The sequence below is a fragment of the Drosophila mojavensis genome, unplaced genomic scaffold (genome assembly GCF_018153725.1).
Source record: "Drosophila mojavensis isolate 15081-1352.22 unplaced genomic scaffold, ASM1815372v1 contig_136, whole genome shotgun sequence".
NCBI lineage: Eukaryota > Metazoa > Arthropoda > Insecta > Diptera > Drosophilidae > Drosophila > Drosophila mojavensis.
The window spans coordinates 13,254,387-13,274,542 of record NW_025318667.1 but is presented as its reverse complement, the minus strand read 5'-3'; the positions used below and the strand labels follow the sequence as shown (position 1 = coordinate 13,274,542).

The 20,156-nt window shown below is 45.1% G+C and overlaps 4 protein-coding genes across 6 annotated transcripts in view; 1 reads left to right on the top strand and 3 right to left on the bottom strand.

Moving 5' to 3' along the window:
- LOC6583740 (centrosomal protein of 162 kDa) overlaps window positions 1–6,617 on the bottom strand; it is a 29,610-nt gene extending 22,993 nt beyond the window's left edge. The window contains exon 1 of one of the 2 annotated variants that reach the window (XM_015161420.3): window positions 5,408–6,617. In XM_015161420.3, coding sequence (XP_015016906.1) covers window positions 5,408–6,325 — 918 coding nt within the window. In that variant the 5' untranslated portion in view covers window positions 6,326–6,617. Of the gene's footprint in view, window positions 1–2,179; window positions 2,313–5,407 lie in introns of those variants that run through there. The other variant, XM_002009369.4, reaches the window with a different exon arrangement.
- LOC6583736 (carboxypeptidase B) lies at window positions 205–4,816 on the top strand. The gene is made up of 4 exons (XM_002009365.4): window positions 205–654; window positions 2,807–3,291; window positions 3,359–3,518; window positions 3,944–4,816. The coding sequence occupies exons 2-4, from the start codon at window positions 2,868–2,870 to the stop codon at window positions 4,707–4,709; spliced, it is 1,350 nt and encodes a 449-aa protein (XP_002009401.1). The 5' UTR covers window positions 205–654; window positions 2,807–2,867; the 3' UTR covers window positions 4,710–4,816.
- A 907-nt stretch (window positions 6,618–7,524) lies between the features above and the next one.
- Window positions 7,525–17,217, bottom strand: LOC6583734 (protein wings apart-like). 2 transcript variants are annotated; one of them, XM_044006950.1, is made up of 8 exons: window positions 16,585–17,217; window positions 14,952–16,130; window positions 10,681–13,503; window positions 9,729–10,577; window positions 9,388–9,560; window positions 9,241–9,329; window positions 8,540–8,730; window positions 7,525–8,469 (listed from the first exon to the last, which is right to left on the bottom strand). In XM_044006950.1, exons 2-8 carry the CDS (start codon window positions 15,996–15,998, stop codon window positions 8,116–8,118), a joined length of 5,526 nt encoding a protein of 1,841 aa, XP_043862885.1. In that variant the 5' UTR covers window positions 15,999–16,130; window positions 16,585–17,217; the 3' UTR covers window positions 7,525–8,115. The 2 variants fall into 2 exon arrangements, with proteins under 2 accessions (XP_043862885.1, XP_032587872.2); XM_032731981.2 differs by having other exon boundaries at window positions 17,047–17,217.
- A 241-nt stretch (window positions 17,218–17,458) lies between these two features.
- Window positions 17,459–19,830, bottom strand: LOC6583733 (insecticyanin-A). Its single transcript, XM_002009362.4, has 4 exons — window positions 19,507–19,830; window positions 18,372–18,509; window positions 17,853–17,976; window positions 17,459–17,797 (listed from the first exon to the last, which is right to left on the bottom strand). The coding sequence occupies exons 1-4, from the start codon at window positions 19,663–19,665 to the stop codon at window positions 17,478–17,480; spliced, it is 741 nt and encodes a 246-aa protein (XP_002009398.3). The 5' UTR covers window positions 19,666–19,830; the 3' UTR covers window positions 17,459–17,477.
- Between the last annotated feature and the right edge of the window lie 326 nt (window positions 19,831–20,156).

Below are 20,156 nucleotides of genomic sequence, written 5' to 3'. Positions count from 1 at the left end.
GTAACCACCCCACCACGCACGAGCTTCACGAATTCGCCGTTGTTGCTGTTGTTGTTGCCGATTTGCTGTTGATGCGTGACTGAGTCTCTCGCATTGCTGCTGCTTCTGCTGCTGGCTGCGCTGCTGCTGCCTGCGGCCGCTGCTGCTGCGCTGCTATTGGATGCTTCGACTGCTGCTGATACTGCTGTTGTTGTCAATTCATTCAGTACGCGCCGATCGCTCCAAGATCGGTCGTCAGTTTGCAGCGTATTTTTCTTTCCAAAACTGTTTCTTTTTTTTCACTTTCTGTTGTAATTCTGTTTAACGTTGGACGTTGGTTGTTTATTCACTTTTTTTCTTAAGCCCGGTCTCTTTTTCTGATCGACTTTTTTTTTATGTTTTCTTTTTTGTTGCTGTTTTTTTTTTTTTTTTTTTTTGTTTAATCGGGAAACAGCCCTCGGCGCAGTGGCCCGGCTTGATTTTATATAAAAATTGAAGCTACACAAAGGCAGCATTTAGTCTGGCTCAGTCAGTGGGGGCTGCCAAGTGTAACAGTCACTCACACTCACACACACACACTGGAAAGGTGTGTCAGCAACTGACCGCCAACTGCAGCATCCAAGAAGCAGCAACAACAACAGCAGCTGGTGCATTAATCACTGTGAAACGCCAAATGTAAGCAAATAAATTGAATTGAATTGAATTGTGTGCGAACGAGTGAGACGGGGAGTGAGACAGAGAGTGCAACAGCAGAAGAACGCCAATGCGCCTGCATTTGTGAGTGAGAGAGGTCATTCGTGATTAACATATATGTACATGTATGTACCTTAACATTAGCATTAACATTAACATTGTGGCGAACCTTTAGCGTGCACATTTTCGAATGCAAGCGATTTGCAACGAGTTTTAATACCCTGTACGCATTTTAAACTACTCACTAAGGCTGCTGAGTGCATGAGTCAGCTTATTAGATAAAATACAAGCTACACTATAGAAAACTTTCCATATATATACGAAAATGTATGTACGAATTCCATAAATACCAATACCCAGCAATCGGTATTCTCAGCCTGTATCCGAAACTGTTTTTTGTGTAATTACAGTCCATGTGGATACAGGGTAATGGCCACGTCAATCACTCTCCACGAGTGCACTCTTACTTGTTTTCAGACTGTTTTGTGACTGGTCAAGGGAAATGTGCAGTCGCTCCAGTTATGGAGCAAAGCACGAACCAGCGATAACATCTGGGACACGTGATCGAAACAAAGGTCGGCCCATATATGATACGAAACGAAACGATACTCTCCATACAGAAGATTCTGTCCGTCCATACGTCCGTCTATCTGTCCGTCCAGGTGTCAGACACTCCTCAACGTTTGTTTAGTACCATGCGAAGCCCCAGAACCTGTTCTCTGGGCCGCTTTCTGAACTACAATACATACAAAAAAAAAAAAAAAAAAAATCAAAAAAAAAAAAAAAAAAAAAAAAAAAGTAAATAAAATAGAGACTAATCTGTACAGCTCGTCTAAAGCTAATTAACACAATTGCGTGCTAACCAAAGGCGATAACAATTTTGCAACGCCACGTTTTCCACGCCCGAAATTGTAAAGAGCGGAAGATTGATTCTGGATCTGATTCAGATTCAGTGCAAATCGCGAAATAGCAATGCACACATAAAACTGAATAATTTCTATATATATATACTTTAAACTGTGTGCATATATAATTCATTCGTCTCGATATTACGCTAATGCCTCTCGCATACAAATCAATCAAACAAATTTTTGGCCTCCATCAGCATAATATGATATTGTACCTCTCTCTCATTTTAAGCTTTACCGACTTGCATATCAAATCGTTTAATATCAGCTTGATGGATAAACAAACATTTGAAACAGAAATCAAAATGTTCCATATGAAAATTATATTAATTAGTCATATACAGAGATATATGTACATAATAATATATAAAAGTCACAGACAATCTCAACATTTTTATACATCGGGTATTGTAAATAGACGCTTTAGTTTGATTTCTAATCGCAATCAGTTGACTTTCTAATTCTCCAAAAATATTCCAACAAAACTCAAACACAGAAGTAATTATAAATTATACAGTTTTCTAGGCAGGATTTTCTACGCAGAAGTGGCTAAATGGTTGTCCAACTAAGTTATATAATGTTGATATTGATTCACTTACAGTTTGTACACGATTTTGATTATTTCGAATATATTGGTTTTACGCAATGTTCGTCCGTCCAATATTTCACAGTTTGTGGAGTTAGAGATTCTCGGCTGATAAATGCAAAATATTTTAATGTGTGCCCTTATCTTTTGAACACGCCTACTGGGGATTCACAAACGAAATTAGAGACTATTTAGAGGCAGGCGACTAGATGCAGGAAAATTTACACTCTAGTGGACCGCCCACAGATAAACATGTTAAACTAAGACCCAATGGGGGGCGTGGCAGAGCGAGCAAAACTATATATATTGCAAGAGTTAAAATCAACCAGCAGACTTTCAGCTATTGATCTCCTCTACGGATAGAACTACAGGCAATATAGATAGATATAGATCGTGAACGAGTATTATGCAAAGTTCTTAGCTCTTTTTCATAATATACATATATCAATTTCATATGGATAGATATTCAGAATCAAGTTCAAACAAAATTGAGACAATTAGCCATAAATTTTAGGCTGATTTTTTCCATAGAGCTGCTGACCCAAATACCCAGCAAAGCGTCACTGAGTGGGTAGCTGGGCGTGTTAATTACATTCGAGCACTTGACTGATCAGTATCAAACGTTGTTATCATTGCACAGATATTGCTGACAACTGTTAACTGCAAGCTGTTAACTGATTGCTGATAAGATCGATAGCAACATGAATCATCGGTCGCTGCTGCTCTGGATGCTGTTTGGCTCGCTGCTAGCCTTGGCCGTGGCGAGGGGCAACTCAAACGCCTCATTGACCGGACATGTCTTGGGCGATCATGAGGATCTGAATGAGATTCCGGTGCGGTATGATGACACGGAACTGTGGCGTATTCACAACATTAGCGATGCATTGCTCTGGACCGTACCCGTCACCGAGATAATGGAGAATAAGTTTGGCGCCAACATCTGGAAGGAAAATCCCAAGTATGTGGACCTGTCCATTACCAAGACGCAGGCGAAAGGCGCACGCAGTTTCCTCAACGCCCATCGATTGGACACTGAGGTGCTGGCCAGAAATGTTCAGGATCTCATCGATGAAGAGCAGCTGGAAGGTATCAGAGCCACCCAGGCAAAGCTAGGAAGACGCATAAGTGAGTTGGGAATCTAATGAAATTCAATCTAAAATTGCGCTCGACTTACATCGATTGCTCCAATCAGGGAAGGCCTCAAACGATGGCAGCGAAATGAACTGGAATGATTACCAGTCTCTGGAAACCATATATGATTATATGCGCGAAATACGGGCAAAGTATCCAGACATCTGCCGTCTCTACACCATTGGACATACGTACGGAGGACGCGAATTGAAGGTCTTGCGGTATGTTAAAAGTCGAAATTTGAATTACCCTACAGAAGAATATATATATATATATATATATATATATATATATATATATATATATATATATATATATATCATAAAATTCACATATCCGTCTGCAAGTCACTGCATTTATTTGTTGCATCAGCAGATAACATAGCTGCTTTTAACAGTGACACTGTTAAGTTAACAGAGCACGCATTTCACATGCCGCTCGAAAGTATGCAACGAAAAATATCAACGGCTCCGGCTCACAAATGCTGAATTAACATTTTGAGTCGGTGCTTAGAAGTATGCTACATAAATTATTTAATGCGCCAAGCTAACATTATGTTGTCAAGGGTCTTGTCTAACAGCAGCTGAAGAGGATTTAACATAGCTCGCCTAAAGCCATACTTCGATTGCATTTTTCTGTTTTGCAGCATCTCGGAGAATCCGCGCGACAATAAAAAGATTTGGATCGATGGCGGCATCCATGCACGTGAGTGGATCAGTCCCGCAACGGTGACCTTCATACTTTCTAAGCTGATGGATGACTGGGAGAATCAGCCAAAATATATACGCGAGCTCACCTGGTATATAATGCCAGTCATGAATCCGGATGGCTACCAATATAGCCGTACGGTGAATCGACTCTGGCGAAAGAATCGTTCGCCATCGACGATACGTGCCAATTGCTTTGGCGTCGATTTGAATCGCAATTTCGATATTGGCTGGACTAGCCAGGGATCCTCGAAGGATCCATGCAGCGATATCTACCGTGGCTCTGCACCCAACTCCGAGCTCGAAACGAAGGCGGTGGCCGAGTTTCTGAGCAAGCGCAAATACAATTTGGAAGCGTATCTAACCTATCACAGCTATGGCCAGCTGATCGTCTATCCGTGGGCCTTCAAGGCGGTCAAGGTGAAGGATGCGAATGTCCTGCAGCGTGTCGCTAACACTGCTGCCGAACGCATCATCCAAAAGACTGGCACCCCCTACAAGGCAGCCGTCACTCACGAGGTCCTTGGCATTGCTGGCGGCGGCTCTGATGACTGGAGCCGTGGCGTCCTCGGCGTGAAATATGTCTACACCGTTGAGTTGCGCGATCGTGGCCTGAACGGCTTTGTCCTGCCGCCCAAGTACATCAAGGACACGGCCATCGAGGGCTGGACTGTGGCCGAGACAGTTGCCCAGGCCATTGGCTAAGCAGGGGTATTCCCCTCTGCAGCTACGATCTATGAGTGTGTGAGTGCGCCTGTCTGTGTGAATGTTTATTTATGTATGCATGTACATTGTACATATGTAAAAGATAACAAACAAAAATATATATATATACTGTACCAAAATTAAAATTTATATAGAAATCCTTAATTTGTTGCTTTTTCTTGATGAGAGATGAATCAGTCCATTCATGACTTGCCGGACTTATATTGACTAAAATTATATACATAAATACACTATATACTATGCTGACAAATAGAGTGAGTCGAAACTGAACTAGTTCAAAATCCTAGACCGTTGGAAGTAAATCCACTACTAAGCGAGCCAGACGAATATATTTGTAGATGACAAATTGAACTAGTTCCTAAGCACAGAAGCACAACAACAATTGGAAACAGCTCAACTGATCCATGTCATCGAAGCAAGAGCGAAATGAACGAAATGAACGAAATTAGTTTATAAACTAGCTCATAAACAAATAAATATTAATCTTTACCATCAACAGATAAATATATACTCGTAGAAGTCAAATTGAATTAGCTCATCAGCAACTTATACCAACTGACACTAGTAGCGAAATTGAACTAGACCATAAACTAGATCATAATTGACAATGTTATCGGCTCAAATCGAAAATCAATGCATCATACATATCGATAGGCAAACAAGAAAAATATTCTCACCGTATCCTCATCGTCATCGGTATTATCGACTTGCTCCAGCTGCAGCTGCCGAGCCAAGGTGCCTCCGCCATTGTGCGTATGATTATGGAGATCCTTGGGCGTGGACTCCTCGGAGATGACCGACTCTGAGGGCAGATTATCGACGAAAGCCACAAAATTGGTCAGCGGCTCAGCGGCTGTCGGTGGCGTGGAGGCTGTGGAGTTGCCCAACGATGTGACCTTATTATTAGTCGCATTGACTTTGGCTTGGCATGGAGACTTGGTGCTGGATTTGATGGTGCTCATGGTGGTGGTGGTGGTAGTTGTGGTGGTACTGCTGCTGATGCAGCGGGAGTAGCGTGTGTTTAGCTTGATGCTGTTCTGCGGCGATGCCAAAGATTGGGGCGAGGGCGTGGTCGAGGGCGTTTGCAGCTGACAGCTGATGTCACCATCCACATCGCCATCGATGTCCCCATCGCCGACCCTTTCGCCATCGCCGTCGCCTAAGCGGAGCTGTTGTTGTATAAGACGCTCAGCTTCCAGCAACAGCTCATCCACGGAACGCATGTCTGAGCTGTCTGCAAGGCGGTTCACCTCCTGGAATATCGTCTCCGGATCGGCGGGTTCCAGGGTGCAGTCCTGTTCCTTGGCCAGAAACTCGATGATCGAACTGCTGCTGGTGTAGTCCAAGACACTGCTCACATCTCCGTTAATGGCGTCTGTGTGTTTGTTTACATTCTCACTGTCCGCCTGCCGGGGGCGAGGGCGTGAACGTGTCGACGCCATGGGCTGCACCTTGGACATTTTCCAGCTGCAGTTACAGTTGCAGTTGCAGTTGCACCTGCTCTCACTCTCACTCCTACTCCCGCTCTCTTCGCCCCCTCTCGTTCGCTCTCCACCACTGGCTGCTGTTGTCTTTGCACACACGCTCACGCACATACACACACAGCTGCAGTGGCGCTGCGTTTTGTTTATTTGTTTTGCCTTGTTGTTGTTCCTCTTGTTGTTGTTAGTTCTTTTATTTTATCAATTTACTGCTTTGAAGATAATCTTGCATCTGACCGCCACCGTTGCCGTCGTCGCGCACTCTTAAATCTTAACAGCAATACGTTTATAAAACTAAAAAATTAAAAACTACTTATTTTTCTCGTTTAATTTTTACGCTCGCATTATTTTTCCGTCTTGTTTGTACAATTGCTATAAATTACGACTACTGCTGCTTTTGACATTCGCCCGTTCACGTATTCACTCCACATCTAACAGCGTGACTCCACAAATAACAGTACGCGCTGTTATTAACAGTTTTCTATGTTCAAATTTTATCAAAAAGCAAAAAGAATACAAAATTTTTAGCAACATTAAAAAATTTTTCTAATTGGATTGTAATTTTGCGCCAATATTTTATAGGCTAATAGGCTCGTAAGTTTCGATTGAGTAAATTTGTTGATATTCATATAACATTTTTATGCAAACAACATTTAATATAGCTGAAATAATTCTCAAACTCTTACATTTCATTAGACTTCCAGCGTAATTAATTAAAAAAAATATATATACTAATTTCTATGAAACTTTATTTCATTTTCCCCAATATTTCCATTATGAATATTTAATAAAAAGCGGACAAATAATTTTCTTTAAATTTTATTTTAGATTTTTTTCAAGAACAATTATCATATATATATATAGAGATTTATATATATATATACATTTATAGTGTTTAAAGGTATTCTTAAATGTATAGATTATTCACATTATCCACAAATTTTAAAACAAAAATAAATACATATTTAATTTGTTCCCGAAATTGTGTTTTTTCTTTTACATAGATACATATATATACATATCTATTTATATATCTTGTTTTTATCTCAGTTGTAAGCCTAAATATGACATTTTTTGTATTTCGTTTTAGTTTATCTTTTATAATTTTAAACATACACATAATTTCATACATACATTGTTTTTTTTTCGTTTTCTCTTCTATTTATGGATAAAGTTTTTTGTTTTACTTAACACTAAACGCATAAAATATTTATATATTTCTTGTTTTTCTCTTTTTTACTCTATACATGTACAAGTGTGTGTGTGTGTACTAGTTACAAAAAAAAAAAAAAAAAAAAAAGCATATATATATATAAGTGTAATAGTAAAAAATGGATAGTAGATACATTAAATAATAACTAGTTTTGCTCAGAATAAAATCGTTGGAAAAAACAATATGTACAGTGGACTGCGTGTAAATATATAATAATAATAATTATAGTTAAATGTATAATAATAATTGCTAGTATTGCTTATGACTATATAACGTACACATTATCAGTAGTTAATTTGGATCTTTGAGTGTTTGTCTGTGTGTTGCGTGTGTATGTGTGTTGTGTGTGTAGTTAAAACGCTGACCATGCTCATGAAATTTGCTATCACTTTTTGTTTTTGTTTTGTTTGTTTGTTGTTGTTGTTGTTTTTTCTTTTTAAATACAATAAAATATTGCAAAGCTAAGCTAAAACCCAGGACAGAGCCGAGCAGAGCACAGCATAATTCTATACATATATAAACACATATATATCTATATATATATATATTCATTCACATACATATTAGTAAATAAATAATTAATCATCATCTATTACGAAACAACATAAATAGTTATTAATTTGGTGGCAGGGTTTTATGTGGATGGCATTTAGCTATCCATAGATTTGGCTTCATGCTCATCCAGCATTGATTATCTGTGACTGCTGTACGTCTTGAAGACACGCGGCATGCTGCTGCTGCTGCTACTGCCGCCGGTGCTGCTGCTGCTGGTTGTGGTGTTTGTGCTGCTGCTGCTGTTGCTGCTGCTATTAGTGTTGTTGTTGCTCACGGCCGTGCTGCTGGCCGCCTCCTGCGCCTGCTGGTGCTGGTGCTGGTGCTGATGCTGATGCTGTTGATGATGATGATGATGCGTCGTCGTCTCCAGATTGAGTGGCATCGGCATCGTATGATCCTCATCAGCATGCTCATAGATATAATCACGCTTCTTGAAGTTGTCAATGATCTTCTTGGTGGACTTCATGTGCGCCACAAAGGCGGCCTCCAACTGTAGTAATTCAACAAAATCATTTATATAGATGGATATACATATGGATATGGGAATAGGCTTTACGTACACTGGATGTCAGATTCATAAAGGTGTGATATTTCTCCAGGACGCCAATGATCTCTTTAAAGCTATTGCCTCGCAGTTGTTGTCGCACAATTGTTTCGTTCTGCTCATTGTCCGTGATCAGGTTGCCGATTAATATCGCCGCATAGCTGCCCTTGAGCGTGTGCTCCATGTGATGGCCAGCGCGTTGCACAACTGTAAATTGTTACATAAATTAAATTAGACTTATATAGACATACATATAACATATAAATATATAATCTACATCGACACCTGTTTATCTCTTAATCTGCACTTGCGTAAACTTTCTTGTTTATAGATCTTCCTTCTCTTTCTCTATATTTCTCTCTCTCTCTCTCTCTCTTTCTTAGCTAAACTTTTCCGCTTATTCAGAACTGTCTCCATTTCCAATCAATTGTTTTATTTACCTCCCACCTCAAATAACGTATTCTTTGGTAAATATTCAAAGTCTATTTCTTTGTAAATCAATATATCTTGGCCTGGCTTCAATTACCAGCTCTGCCCAGCTGACTGAGGGGAATGTAATTGAGACACTCAAATTTCAACGCATATGGATGATGTTTACGCAGAATTTCATATTCCCAGACAGCGAATCAATATAAAGAAATTGACAGCTTGCTGGCTGATATTGAATATTGAGAGAGAGAAACTTGATTCCCGCCTGGCGATCGGTAAGAAACTTACGATTGTTGACCGTCTCCTCGACCTCCTCCTGCTTCTTTTTGCTCTTCTCGTTGCTCTCCAGGAAGGCATCCGTGTTCTTCTCCACCAATCTGCAAGCGAACGAGAATTAGTTAATGAACAAATCAGATTATGGATCTTCTAACTCACCTGGCTAGCTCCTCACACTTGTAGAAGTACTCGAGCAGCGCCTGCACCGCGCTGACGGCCAAATCACCAGGCGTTGGATTGTCCGCCACGTATTCGGCAGGCGCAGTCGCCTGCATCAGAGTGGCGCGATTTGACGGCGTGTGCATGCACAAGTTAATCAGCAGGGTGAGCACCTGGAGGAGACACAAATGGCAGATGAGAATATGACTATGCTAATGGGAATATGATGAGGCATGGGATGCAGCCTATGACTGGCTAGTGTGGCAGATGAGAATATGACTATGCTAATGGGAATATGATGAGGCATGGGATGCAGCCTATGACTGGCTAGTGTGACTCACCAAAATACTCAGCTCGAAGACGCAGCGATCCGGAATGTAGTTGGATGCGAGCAGCAGCAGATGGAAGCTCGTCTCGATGACATCGCTCCGTTTGCCCAGCAGCTCGGCGCCCAGCGAGGGCTGCGCCTCGTTGAACGTGTGCGTCAGATTGATGAGCACCTTCATGACGGGTATCAGGAGCTCTCGCATCGCCACGCCCGGATGCTCCTTGCTGCTGCTCTGCTCCGCTGTCGACGGATGCAGCAGCAGCTGTCGGTCGCAGAGACGATAGAGGAAACACAGTGTGTCCACGGCTCGTCCGTTGGCATAGGTGAGCATATACCGTTGGTTCGCCTCGTTGTGCTGCGTCACGTTCTCGAGCACCCGCAGACAGCGGGCCACCGTTTGCATATTGTCGAGCAGCGCCGGCTCCCAGTTGACCAGTGCCATGTCTTTTGCCGCTGTCTCAATCACTGGATCGCAGAAGTTCGAGATTGTCTTGATGATGTGCTCCAGGCCGCCCAGCTTGCGCAGATCCTCCTTGAACCATTCGCCCGCACGTTTCGATGTCAGCGAGAGCAGCGTCTCCATGGCCAATGTGCCCACCGTAATGGACTCCACGTTCAGGTGAGTGCCCTTGCCCTGCGCCTTGATCTCCTCGCACAGCTCGCGCACCTTCTGCTTGTTGCGCTCGTAGATGGGTCGATCTGTGTGCGCGGCCACGCCCACGCCTTCAGCCTCCAGCAAATTGATCATCAGCTCGAGTGAGTCCCGATCCAGATCCATGTTGAGGCCCTCCTGTGAGAGTATGTACATAATGGCCGAGGTGCACAGACCCAGGCTCAGATCCTGGTTGGCATCGGAGAGCGCCTGCAAGGGGTTACACAAAGAAAGAAAGATAGAGAGAGAGAGAGAGAGAGAGAGGGAGTCAGATTAGTTATTGGCTTGCATTGCGAACTTTTCCCACACTCACCTTGAAGAACTTGGTGACAACGCCGTGGGCGCGCACATGCATGCGGAAGGCGGGCGTCATGCATTTGGTGGCCAGCTGCAGGGCGGACAGACAGCGGGTAGGCAGCGGATTGTGCGGCTGCAGTGCGTCCAGTATGTACTCCACATCGTCGTACATCTCCTGGTACTCGCCAATCTCCTGTATCTGGTGCGCAGTCTTCACATTCCGCACCACGGTATAGTACTCCTTTGTCTTACGGTCCACCCGGAGACCCGTGCGATCGCCAGCTCCGCCGCCGGCAGCTCCGCTGCTGCCATTGCCGCTGCCGGCACCGCCGCCGCTGCCCTCATCCGCGCTCGGCTCCATATCCATGTCGAAGGCGTCGCCAGATGTCGCTGCCAGGGATTGAGCATTGTGCTGCGGCTTGGCCAGTCGGCTCAGCTTGCCCAGGGCGGGGCTCTCGCCGCGCAGGGCGGAGCTGCTGCAGGTATTGTTGTTGGAGTTGCTGTCGCCAAAGTCGCCGTAGATGGCATCGATGGCTGCCGCCTTGCCGGCAGCCGAGCCGTCAGCCTTGGCACCGACACCGCCCGCTGCTGTCGAGGCGGACGCATTGCTCGCATCGCTGCCCGTGCCCGCGCCATTGGCCTCCAGCGCCGCATCCCAGCTGTGCTTGTACAGCGCCCGCTTGGCCACCGTTGCCTGCTCAGCCTGGTCTGAGGGCACCAGCGCCCGGCTCTTGAATATGCTGCCCTTCTTCTTCGAGATGACCAGCTTGACGGCGCCGCGTTGCGTCTCCTCGCTGCTGCTGACATTGGTGACGCTGACGCTGCTCGCGGTTGGCTCTGCCCCACCGGCGGCGGCAGTGGCAGCAGCAGCAGCGGCTGCAGCAGCGGCCGCTCCACCCGGTATCTGGTTGTCCAGCGTGATGGTGCGCTTGAACTTGTCCTTGAATTTGAAGTCACGCGGCGGCGGCGACGATGAGGAGCCATCGTGCTGCATGGAGGACCCATTCGAGGTGTTCGACAGCTCGTCCATGCCGGGATCCGGTTCCGCGTCCGCATCCAGCTCTGTGTGCGGCACCTTGGCCGGCGTTGGCTGCGCCTCGCTCATCTCCTGGCTCAGCTGCTCCGCCTCCGACGTTTCGGCATGCTGCAGCAACTGTGTCACCTGCTGATTCTTGCGCTTGCGTCCGTAGCTGCGCGTGCCGGCAACACCGCCGGCATTAGAGCCACCATTGTCGGTGGCGCGACTGGCCTCAGCCTTCGCCGACAGATTAGCGGCAATCTTGTTGATGTTGTTGTTGTTGCTGCTGCTGTTGTTGTTGTTGCTGCTGGCCAAATTGTTGTTGATGGCGCGCGCTGCGGCACGTCCACGTCGCGGCACTGCCTCATTGGCCGACGCCTCGACTGCCTCCGCCAAAGCCTTCTCGGGCGACTCAGCCAATTCCGTGCCCTCAGCTGTTGCAGCTGCCTCCAGTCGCCGGCTGCCACGCGCCCGTGTCGCACGCTTCGAGGGCGAAGTCGTAGTCGTGGTGGTGGCCGTCGTGGATGTGGGCGATGCCTCTGTGGGCTTGGCACGCGCTCTCGTGCGCGTCTCCGTCGGCGCCGTGGCCTCTGCCGCATTATTGTTGGTCTTGCCACGCGCACGTCCTCGCGTTGTGCGTTTTGGCTGCTTGGACTCGGCTGGAGCCGAGGCGGTATCATCGGCGCCATTGAGCCGCGGCACCGCATCGCCACGCAGAACCGCCAATATGTCCTGCTGCAGCGGCTGCTCCACGAGCGGCAGACGACCGTCCATTTGGTCTGCGCCTCCTGCAGCCGCGATTGCTGTTGTGGCGGCTGATGCTGCTGCTGTCGCTGCTCCAGCTCCAGTTCCGCCAGCATTGGTGCCATCCATGGTCATCATCATGGACTCCAGGCGCGACTCAATGTCCGACGGCGGCGCCACCAGCGACGAGTGCTGGCTGGTCTCCAGGTCGCTAGTGATGACACTCGAGCCGCGACTGCGTATCACACAGCTGTCCTCCTGCACGGCCTGCGCCAGCAGCTGCGGCGTGCTGTTGCCCTTGGATGAGATGCTGCCCAGCACCGAGGACTGCGAGTCGAAGTCGTGATCCGAGCGTGTCGTCGGCGATATGACCGAGCCCCGATGCAGTTGCTGCTGCAACTGCTGCTGCTGTTGCTGCTGGTGTTGCTCGTTCGCCAGCGCCAGATGCGGTGAGGGCGTCTTGAACTCGGAGCTCTGAGCCAGTTCGCTGGCCGTGGAGGCTGTCACTGGCTGAGTGGGCTGCACCTGTTCGACTAGCTGGGCGTGCTTGAGGTGTTTGTGCTTTTTGCTTTTGGATTTCTTTTCGCTGCGCGACTCCTCGCCGGCGGCTTTGGCAGCTGCGGCGGCGGCTGCTTTGGCAATTGCGTTCCGAATGACGTCCGTTTTGATGATCAGTTTCAGCCGTTCCTTCGGCGGTTTGTCTGGTGAGATTTTCACTGTGCAATAGTTAATTTCAGGTGGCTCCTCTTCTTCCTCTTCGTCCTCCTCCTCCTCCTCTTGCTCGCCCTCCTGCTCGTCGTCGTCGTTGTTGCTAGCGCCGCTGCTGCTATTGTTGTTGTCAACCGCTGACTGCGCTAAGGATTCCCTGTTACCGCCCGCTATTCCGTCGTTGTCGTCCTTCCCTGACTTTGCCGGCGGCTGTCGCAGAGGTTTCACAGTGATTTTTGGTGCAGGAACTATAGCATCGATTGGATGATCATGCAGCGCATCGTTGGGCGTCTCGTATGACATGTGCTGCTGGGCAGGCGAACAATTTGGCGGCTCCTCGCTGTCCGTGCTGACTAGACGTGAGGTGCCCTGCAATGGAGAAGGCTAAATGAATCCATTGTTGATAGCCAAGCAAACATTTCTCTCTCCCTCTCTCTCTCTCTCTAGCTGTCTCTTTCTATCCCTCCTACTCTCTGTCTTTGTCCCTGCCTATGTAGGATAGTAGATAGTTTGTTTTTTTTTTTTTTTTTATTTCAGCCGTAATTAACACTTGGCTAACGGCAGCGACAACTGTCGCACAACACACACAAACGGCTACTGTGCCCAAGCGGCGGCCGCAGTCAAATGAAAACGCTAAGAAATAAACTGAACGAACGAAAAAAAAAAAAGAAAAGAAACAGAAACTCAAGAAAAGAAATTAAAAAAAAAAACTCCGTTTAATGTAAAAGCGCGCGTAATTTAACACTGTGCTGCTTGTTGTTGTTATTGGTGTCGCTTTCTCTTTCCCACACACAGAGCGCTTCAAGCCGACCAACAATATGGGGTTGAGTGCGTTAGTATAGGAGCATGTGTGTCTGTGAGCGCGATGAGTGCGAACGACTAAGCGAATGAGTGAGCGCGTGAGTAAGCGAGAGGCAGAGAGGAATCTCCTCTCACTGAGCGCGTCACTCGTGCGCGCTCAGCTCAACGCACAGTGGTTGATCAGACGACAAAAATGTGTCAACTCTGCACAAATGCAATTCAGCTAACTTTGGGTAATTGGAGATTCAGCGAATTGTCATTTGGATTATCCAATTGATCCATAAACAAAATATACTAGACTCTGCACTCTACTTAGATAATGGCTCGTTATGGAATATTCCTTATCAAACTCTCTTAGCGTAGATAAGAGCACTTCTGATTGTAAAATATATATGGTAGATTTTCAATCGATTTCGTGAATTCAAATTGTCAAAATCATAACAAAGTAAGTAATCGATATACTACCCTAAACTAAATAATATGAATTTGATTTTTGAAAATAATCTATGGTAAAAACGACTTGAAATTTAAAATCTGAAGGCTTACTTATTTCTTAATTTAAAGCAGTGTTCCTATTAATTATTGGACAAAATTACATTATCATATATTATCTATCTATGTATATAAATCATCATTTTGTCAGTATCATCTATTTCCCTTATCTATTCTTTCAGTCATCTATCACCCTACCCATATCATATTTATCCATCCATCTGTCTACATATTTACATGTCTGCCTATTTGATCTATAAATCGATTATTATTTATCATTTTATGTGAATATGTGAATAAGATATATAAATCTTTCAATACATATATCCATTATACAGCCATATATAAATATATGTATATATCAGTTATATATCTGTCTCGAATTTGAGAATCTATGTAAGATCACTATAATAATATCTCAAGTATTGAGTATTTTTATAATCTAACATACAGATATAAAAGGTCAAGTTTTTCTTCCTAAGCTTTCCCAATACAAATAGAATCTTAAAGTGACAGCAACTCACTTTGGAAATGCGCAGAACAATTGGCGGATGCTCGGGCGTTCGGGAAGCACTAGACGAGGCAGATGGCACTGTGGAAGCAGAGGATGTTGCGGCTGCTGCTCCTCCTGCGGAGCCAATAGCTGCTACACTGGGCGCCGTCGTGGGCGGAGGAAGCGATGGATTGACATCGGCCACTGCAGCTGCCCCGGCGGGGAGTGCTGTGGACGCCGATGCCAATGCAGGTGTGGCAATCTCATGTGATGCTGTTGTCGTTTCAGGCGCTCGCGTTTTGGGAATGATCAGATCCTTGATGGGCGTGGGATAGCGCTCGTCCTCATCCACTTCGCAGTAGTTGACCGCTTTGCGGGCGCGTCCCAAAATCCGTGACGGCGGCGCCTCTGGCTTTAGTTTCTTTTCCTCCTTCAGCTTCTTTTTCTTGCCCTTGGGCTCGGCTGCGGGCGATGCACCGGTAGCTGTGTCCATATGCTCGGCATCTAGGGCCAGGTTGTCGCCCAGTTCGGCGGCGCTAAACGCACCGGGCGTTAGAGCGGCCGTCGCCGTAGTTGCCGCTGCCGCTGCCTTCTTCTTGGGCGACTTTCGCTTCCGCTCTGCGGAGTTGCCTTTCGCCAGCTTCAGCTTGATGGGCTCCCGTGTGGGCGTCATGTGTATCGCCGTCGATGCCTGATCCCGCATCGGCGACGTGCCGGCCACACAATGCGGCAGCTGTTGTATAATCTGTGCTATCACCTCCGGCGGCGCCGTGTTGCGAGATTTGAAGAACTTCTTCGGCTTCGGTGGCTCCGGCACCGACACGGACATATCATTCGGATCGTGATCGTGTGTGGAGGCCGGACTCTGAGCAGGACTCGCGGCGGCAGCAGCAGCCGCAGCCGCTGCTGCCATCGGATGCAGAGCGGAGAGTGTGTAGGTGCGGGTCGAGGTGAAACCCATCTTGCCCCATTTGCCAACGGTACCCACGGAGCGGGCAACTGTTGGCCGATTTGTGTTCTCCTTCTCCTTGCAGAGCGAGTCCAGCGGCACCACAATGTTCTTGCCCCAGCGCGACATCTTGACCAGATGCCAGTCGTTCAGCTAGCGTACTTCAATTCGAGTTTCGCCTGTGTTTCAATTTGTTGTTTACACTTCTTCTATGCGATGGTTGGCGCGCGTGGCCGTTTGATGGCAATTGCAACAATTACACTGCAAGTGGAAGATTGGAATCATTAGAAATGTAATCACTCAATATCACTTGTCAAACTGCAGTTAACTCTTCATTTAATTTACTGAAGTATTGCAAAGGAAGCACTTTTAAGCGGAGCTTCCCGCAGCAGCAGCAGCAAATGTCAAGAGGCAACAACAACAAAACACAACAAATTAACTGCCGTAAGCATAGCATGCGTGCGAGCGAGCACACACTAGTGTGTGTCATTGCGCGCACACTGTGCGAGCGCGAGCGATTTACCATTTTTTATTATTGCCAAAAAGAAAATAAAAAATAAAAAAAAAAAAAAAAAGAAGAGAAATACGCACACACTCACAAATGGCAAAAACAAATCAATGCACATTCAATTTATTTGTTGCACTTGTTATTTGGTTTGTATCTTGATTTTCCTCAAACTGTACAAATTGTATTGATGCTCTGCTTCATGCTCACCTGAAACAAAACATTTGTGTTGCAGCCAATGTTTGTTGTTTGTTGTTGTTGCTGTTGTGCTGCGTTTATTGCGTGAATGCATGTGCGTGCGTGTGTATCATGCATATGTGTGCATGAAAGTCTCTGTTGCTCTGTATCGTATGTATGTATGTGTGCGAGCAGGAATGCAATAAAACAGAAACAGACAGAAACGTCGTCGTTCGCTTATTGGCGCAATTTTGTGTTGCACGCGCGAATTTTTTTTGCCGTTTAGCTAGTTTTTGCGTTTTTGAACGCACTTGTATCAGATCAACAGAATTGTTATTATATTAACTAACGCACTATTGCCGCAGGCTGCTTATTTTGCATAGTTAGTGGCAATTGCATGTTTTTTGTTGCACACATTTTCCACCACTTTTAACGCAGCGCATACGAAAATCGCAACGAATCAGGTACAACAACAGTTACAGATTATATACATACAAATCGCTGGAACTATTGCACATTGCGAATACGCGCTCGATTGCGTTGGTAATTGTATGTTTGCCGAATTGTTAAAGCAATTGAAAATCTCGCAAAACACACAAAAATATTTAATTTTTTCTTCGCAACTACGTTTTAGAGTGACCAAATTTTGTTTGCGTTGTTCAGCTTGACATTCACCACGAACGGCACAGTGTTGTCTTTTATTGTATTACGTGACTCTTTTTTGCGTTTCGCGCTTCTCAATAAGCGCTAACGTTGCACATTTTGCGTTACGTTGCGCACGTTGCCCTGCCAACTTTCAGTGAACGCAAATATGCGCTCAGCCTTCATACGCGCAGCCAACTTCAAGCTTAGGCGTAGCCAACTTCAAGTAAGCGCCAGATTTAAATTGCTTGTATTTATTTGAATATTGATTAAAAATTTTAATTTTATGGTTTATTAATGAGCTTAATGTTATTGGCAACACTCTGCTGACCATTTACTATATAAGCCAATGGATCATCTTTGCTAGACTCCATCAGATGCTCGCACGATGTTTGATTGATGGCAAACATGAAAGATAAGTCAATATCGTATCTTGGCAATTTCTCTCGCAAAAATGTTATCACATTATCGCCCAGCGTTGGTTGTCTCGACAACAACAATGCGGATAAATAGCGCGGATGCTTTTTCTTCTCGGCACAGTGCATAATCAGGCCCCAATTCTTATAGTCCGTGTCCAGTACATAGGTATTATAGATGCCCTCATCTATGCAGGGTAAACATTTATTAAGCATATATCTTTGCCTTGATTTCGATCTTACATATATCCTCAGTGTGCATCCAGTGACCGGGCGTGCCAAAGTCCGGTATTAGCCATGTGATGTTGCCCTGTAGTTTCTCGCGCAGCGGATCCTCCGCATAGATGTAGCTAAAATTCATGGTTATCTGCAAGTGTAATTGGACGTATCACTCTATCGGACATTGCTTCTGTATATCTCTCTATACTAGGTATAGTTCTTAGGCATCAATCAGTCAAGAAATCAGTCTGCAGTCAATCATTCTTCTTGCACCTTGAGCTGTTGACTATCCATCAATCAGTCAGTCAATCAATAGCTGTTCTTAATAATATTAATCATCCACCGTGCTGTCAGTCAGTTAGTCAATCAGCTTTTCCAAAGACATCTCAAATCGAATATGTATATGATTTCTTTGCCCATCAGTCAGTCAGTCAGTCAATCAATGCTTCATAATATATAAAAACTTTCCCTTTAGTCTAGCTGCTTATGCAACCCAGTCAATCAATCAATCAATCACTGCTATCTCATTCGACTCGTACTCACATGCTGATCCTCACTGGAGAAGGCGAAATTACTGCGCATACACGCATACTCGGGCAGCTCCTCGGTGGATGCGTAATATTGAACCACATGCCAATTGCCCATCATTAGCTCCAGATCAAAGTTGCGTATGGCGCGCACCTGTCGGTGGGTGGGGATGGGAAAGTCATTAGAGTAACAGTGTAGGAGTGTGCATGAGTGTGTTCGTGTGTGTGTGTGTGTGTGTGTGTGTAGAATGCACTCGTAGAAAGCTAACACATAAATATAAATCAGAATAACAACAGCAAAGATTCATTGAGGCAAATGTGCGTGCCAGCTGAAATTAAGCCACACACACATACACACACACAATCACACAAGTGTCTAGTTGCATGTCACTTTGTGCATTTGTTCAATTTGTATCTTTAGCTTTTGGCTGTGAGTTTTACAAGTGCAGCAAAAAAAAATAAATAAAAAATGAAATACTGTTTGGCTAGCAGATACCCTGTATATAATTGAGAGTATGTATAAATTTCTATACATATCCCTATAGACGTCCTAGCTTCTCTAGCATCAACTGTCATTGCCATAGTTCACAGTAGCTCTGTTCAATATGAATTTGTATTATATATATTATTAATTTTGTATAAATCCGATTTAGAATAAAGATATACACATATCCCCACTTCAACGAACACGCAGCTTCAAAATTTCCAGGGTATAGAACAGAAATCGCCTGTCAAAGCTGCGACGCGACGCGGCCAATGGCGATGCCGTTGCTGACGCTGCTGGCAGCGACAGCAACAGCAACAGCGCTGGCAACGGCAACGTCGACTGCGACACGCGGTCCGTCAACTCAGGCACTTAGAAAGTGTGATTGATTTTGGCATCAGTGTGCGCCCATTTCTTTGCCCCCAGACACATTCTGAATGGGAGCCTGGCTGACTCGCATATTGATGAGAGAAGATACACACACACATACTCACACACTCTCACTTCATAGACATGCAAATGTTTGCTGAGAAGCATTGAGACAAAAACTGAGCACTTTACAAACTTATAATGTTTTTTTCTGTTCCAACAAATCTTTGTTCTATTTCCAATTGCTTTTGCTCCACTGTCAACTGTATTGTGTGGGCTGTGGGTGGGGCAGACTCACGTTTGGGCATTTTTTGCGCAGATCCGTGCGCTTCTTGCTGAGCGCCGTGTAGCTGTTAAACTTCAGCCAGGCCGCTGCGCTGGGCAGTTCCGTTAGATCGAGGAGCAGCTGAAGCAGCAGCAATGGCAGAACTTGAACCACCCGATGCCAGAGCAGCATGCTGATAGATAATATTGTGCGGATAAGGATAATTTGTGTTGCTCTCTATTATGACTGTTGTTGCTCTTCTTCTTCTTCTTATTGTTGTTTGGTTTTTATCCGTTTACTTAGAGACGTGCGCTGCCCTCAGCGTTGTGGCTGGCTGACTGGCGAACGGATGCCGCACAGCGGATTCACTCTTAACGGATAAGACGCCATGTACTCAGTACATACATAAATACACACATATTTACATACATAAATACATATATACAAATATTACACATAGTATTTATGTAGAGTTTTATTAAAATATTGCGCGTTCTTTTTGTCGTCGCAGCTTATTCATTATCGTAGCTGAAAATAAAACACATACACACAGACACATACATGCAAGCAAAGAGTTGCATGCCTTGAACTGATGGCTTAGCTATTTTATAGCTAGTTTTTTGTAGTGCTTATAGATTATGCAAATATTATTTTAATCAATTATATATAAAAAATAAATCAAA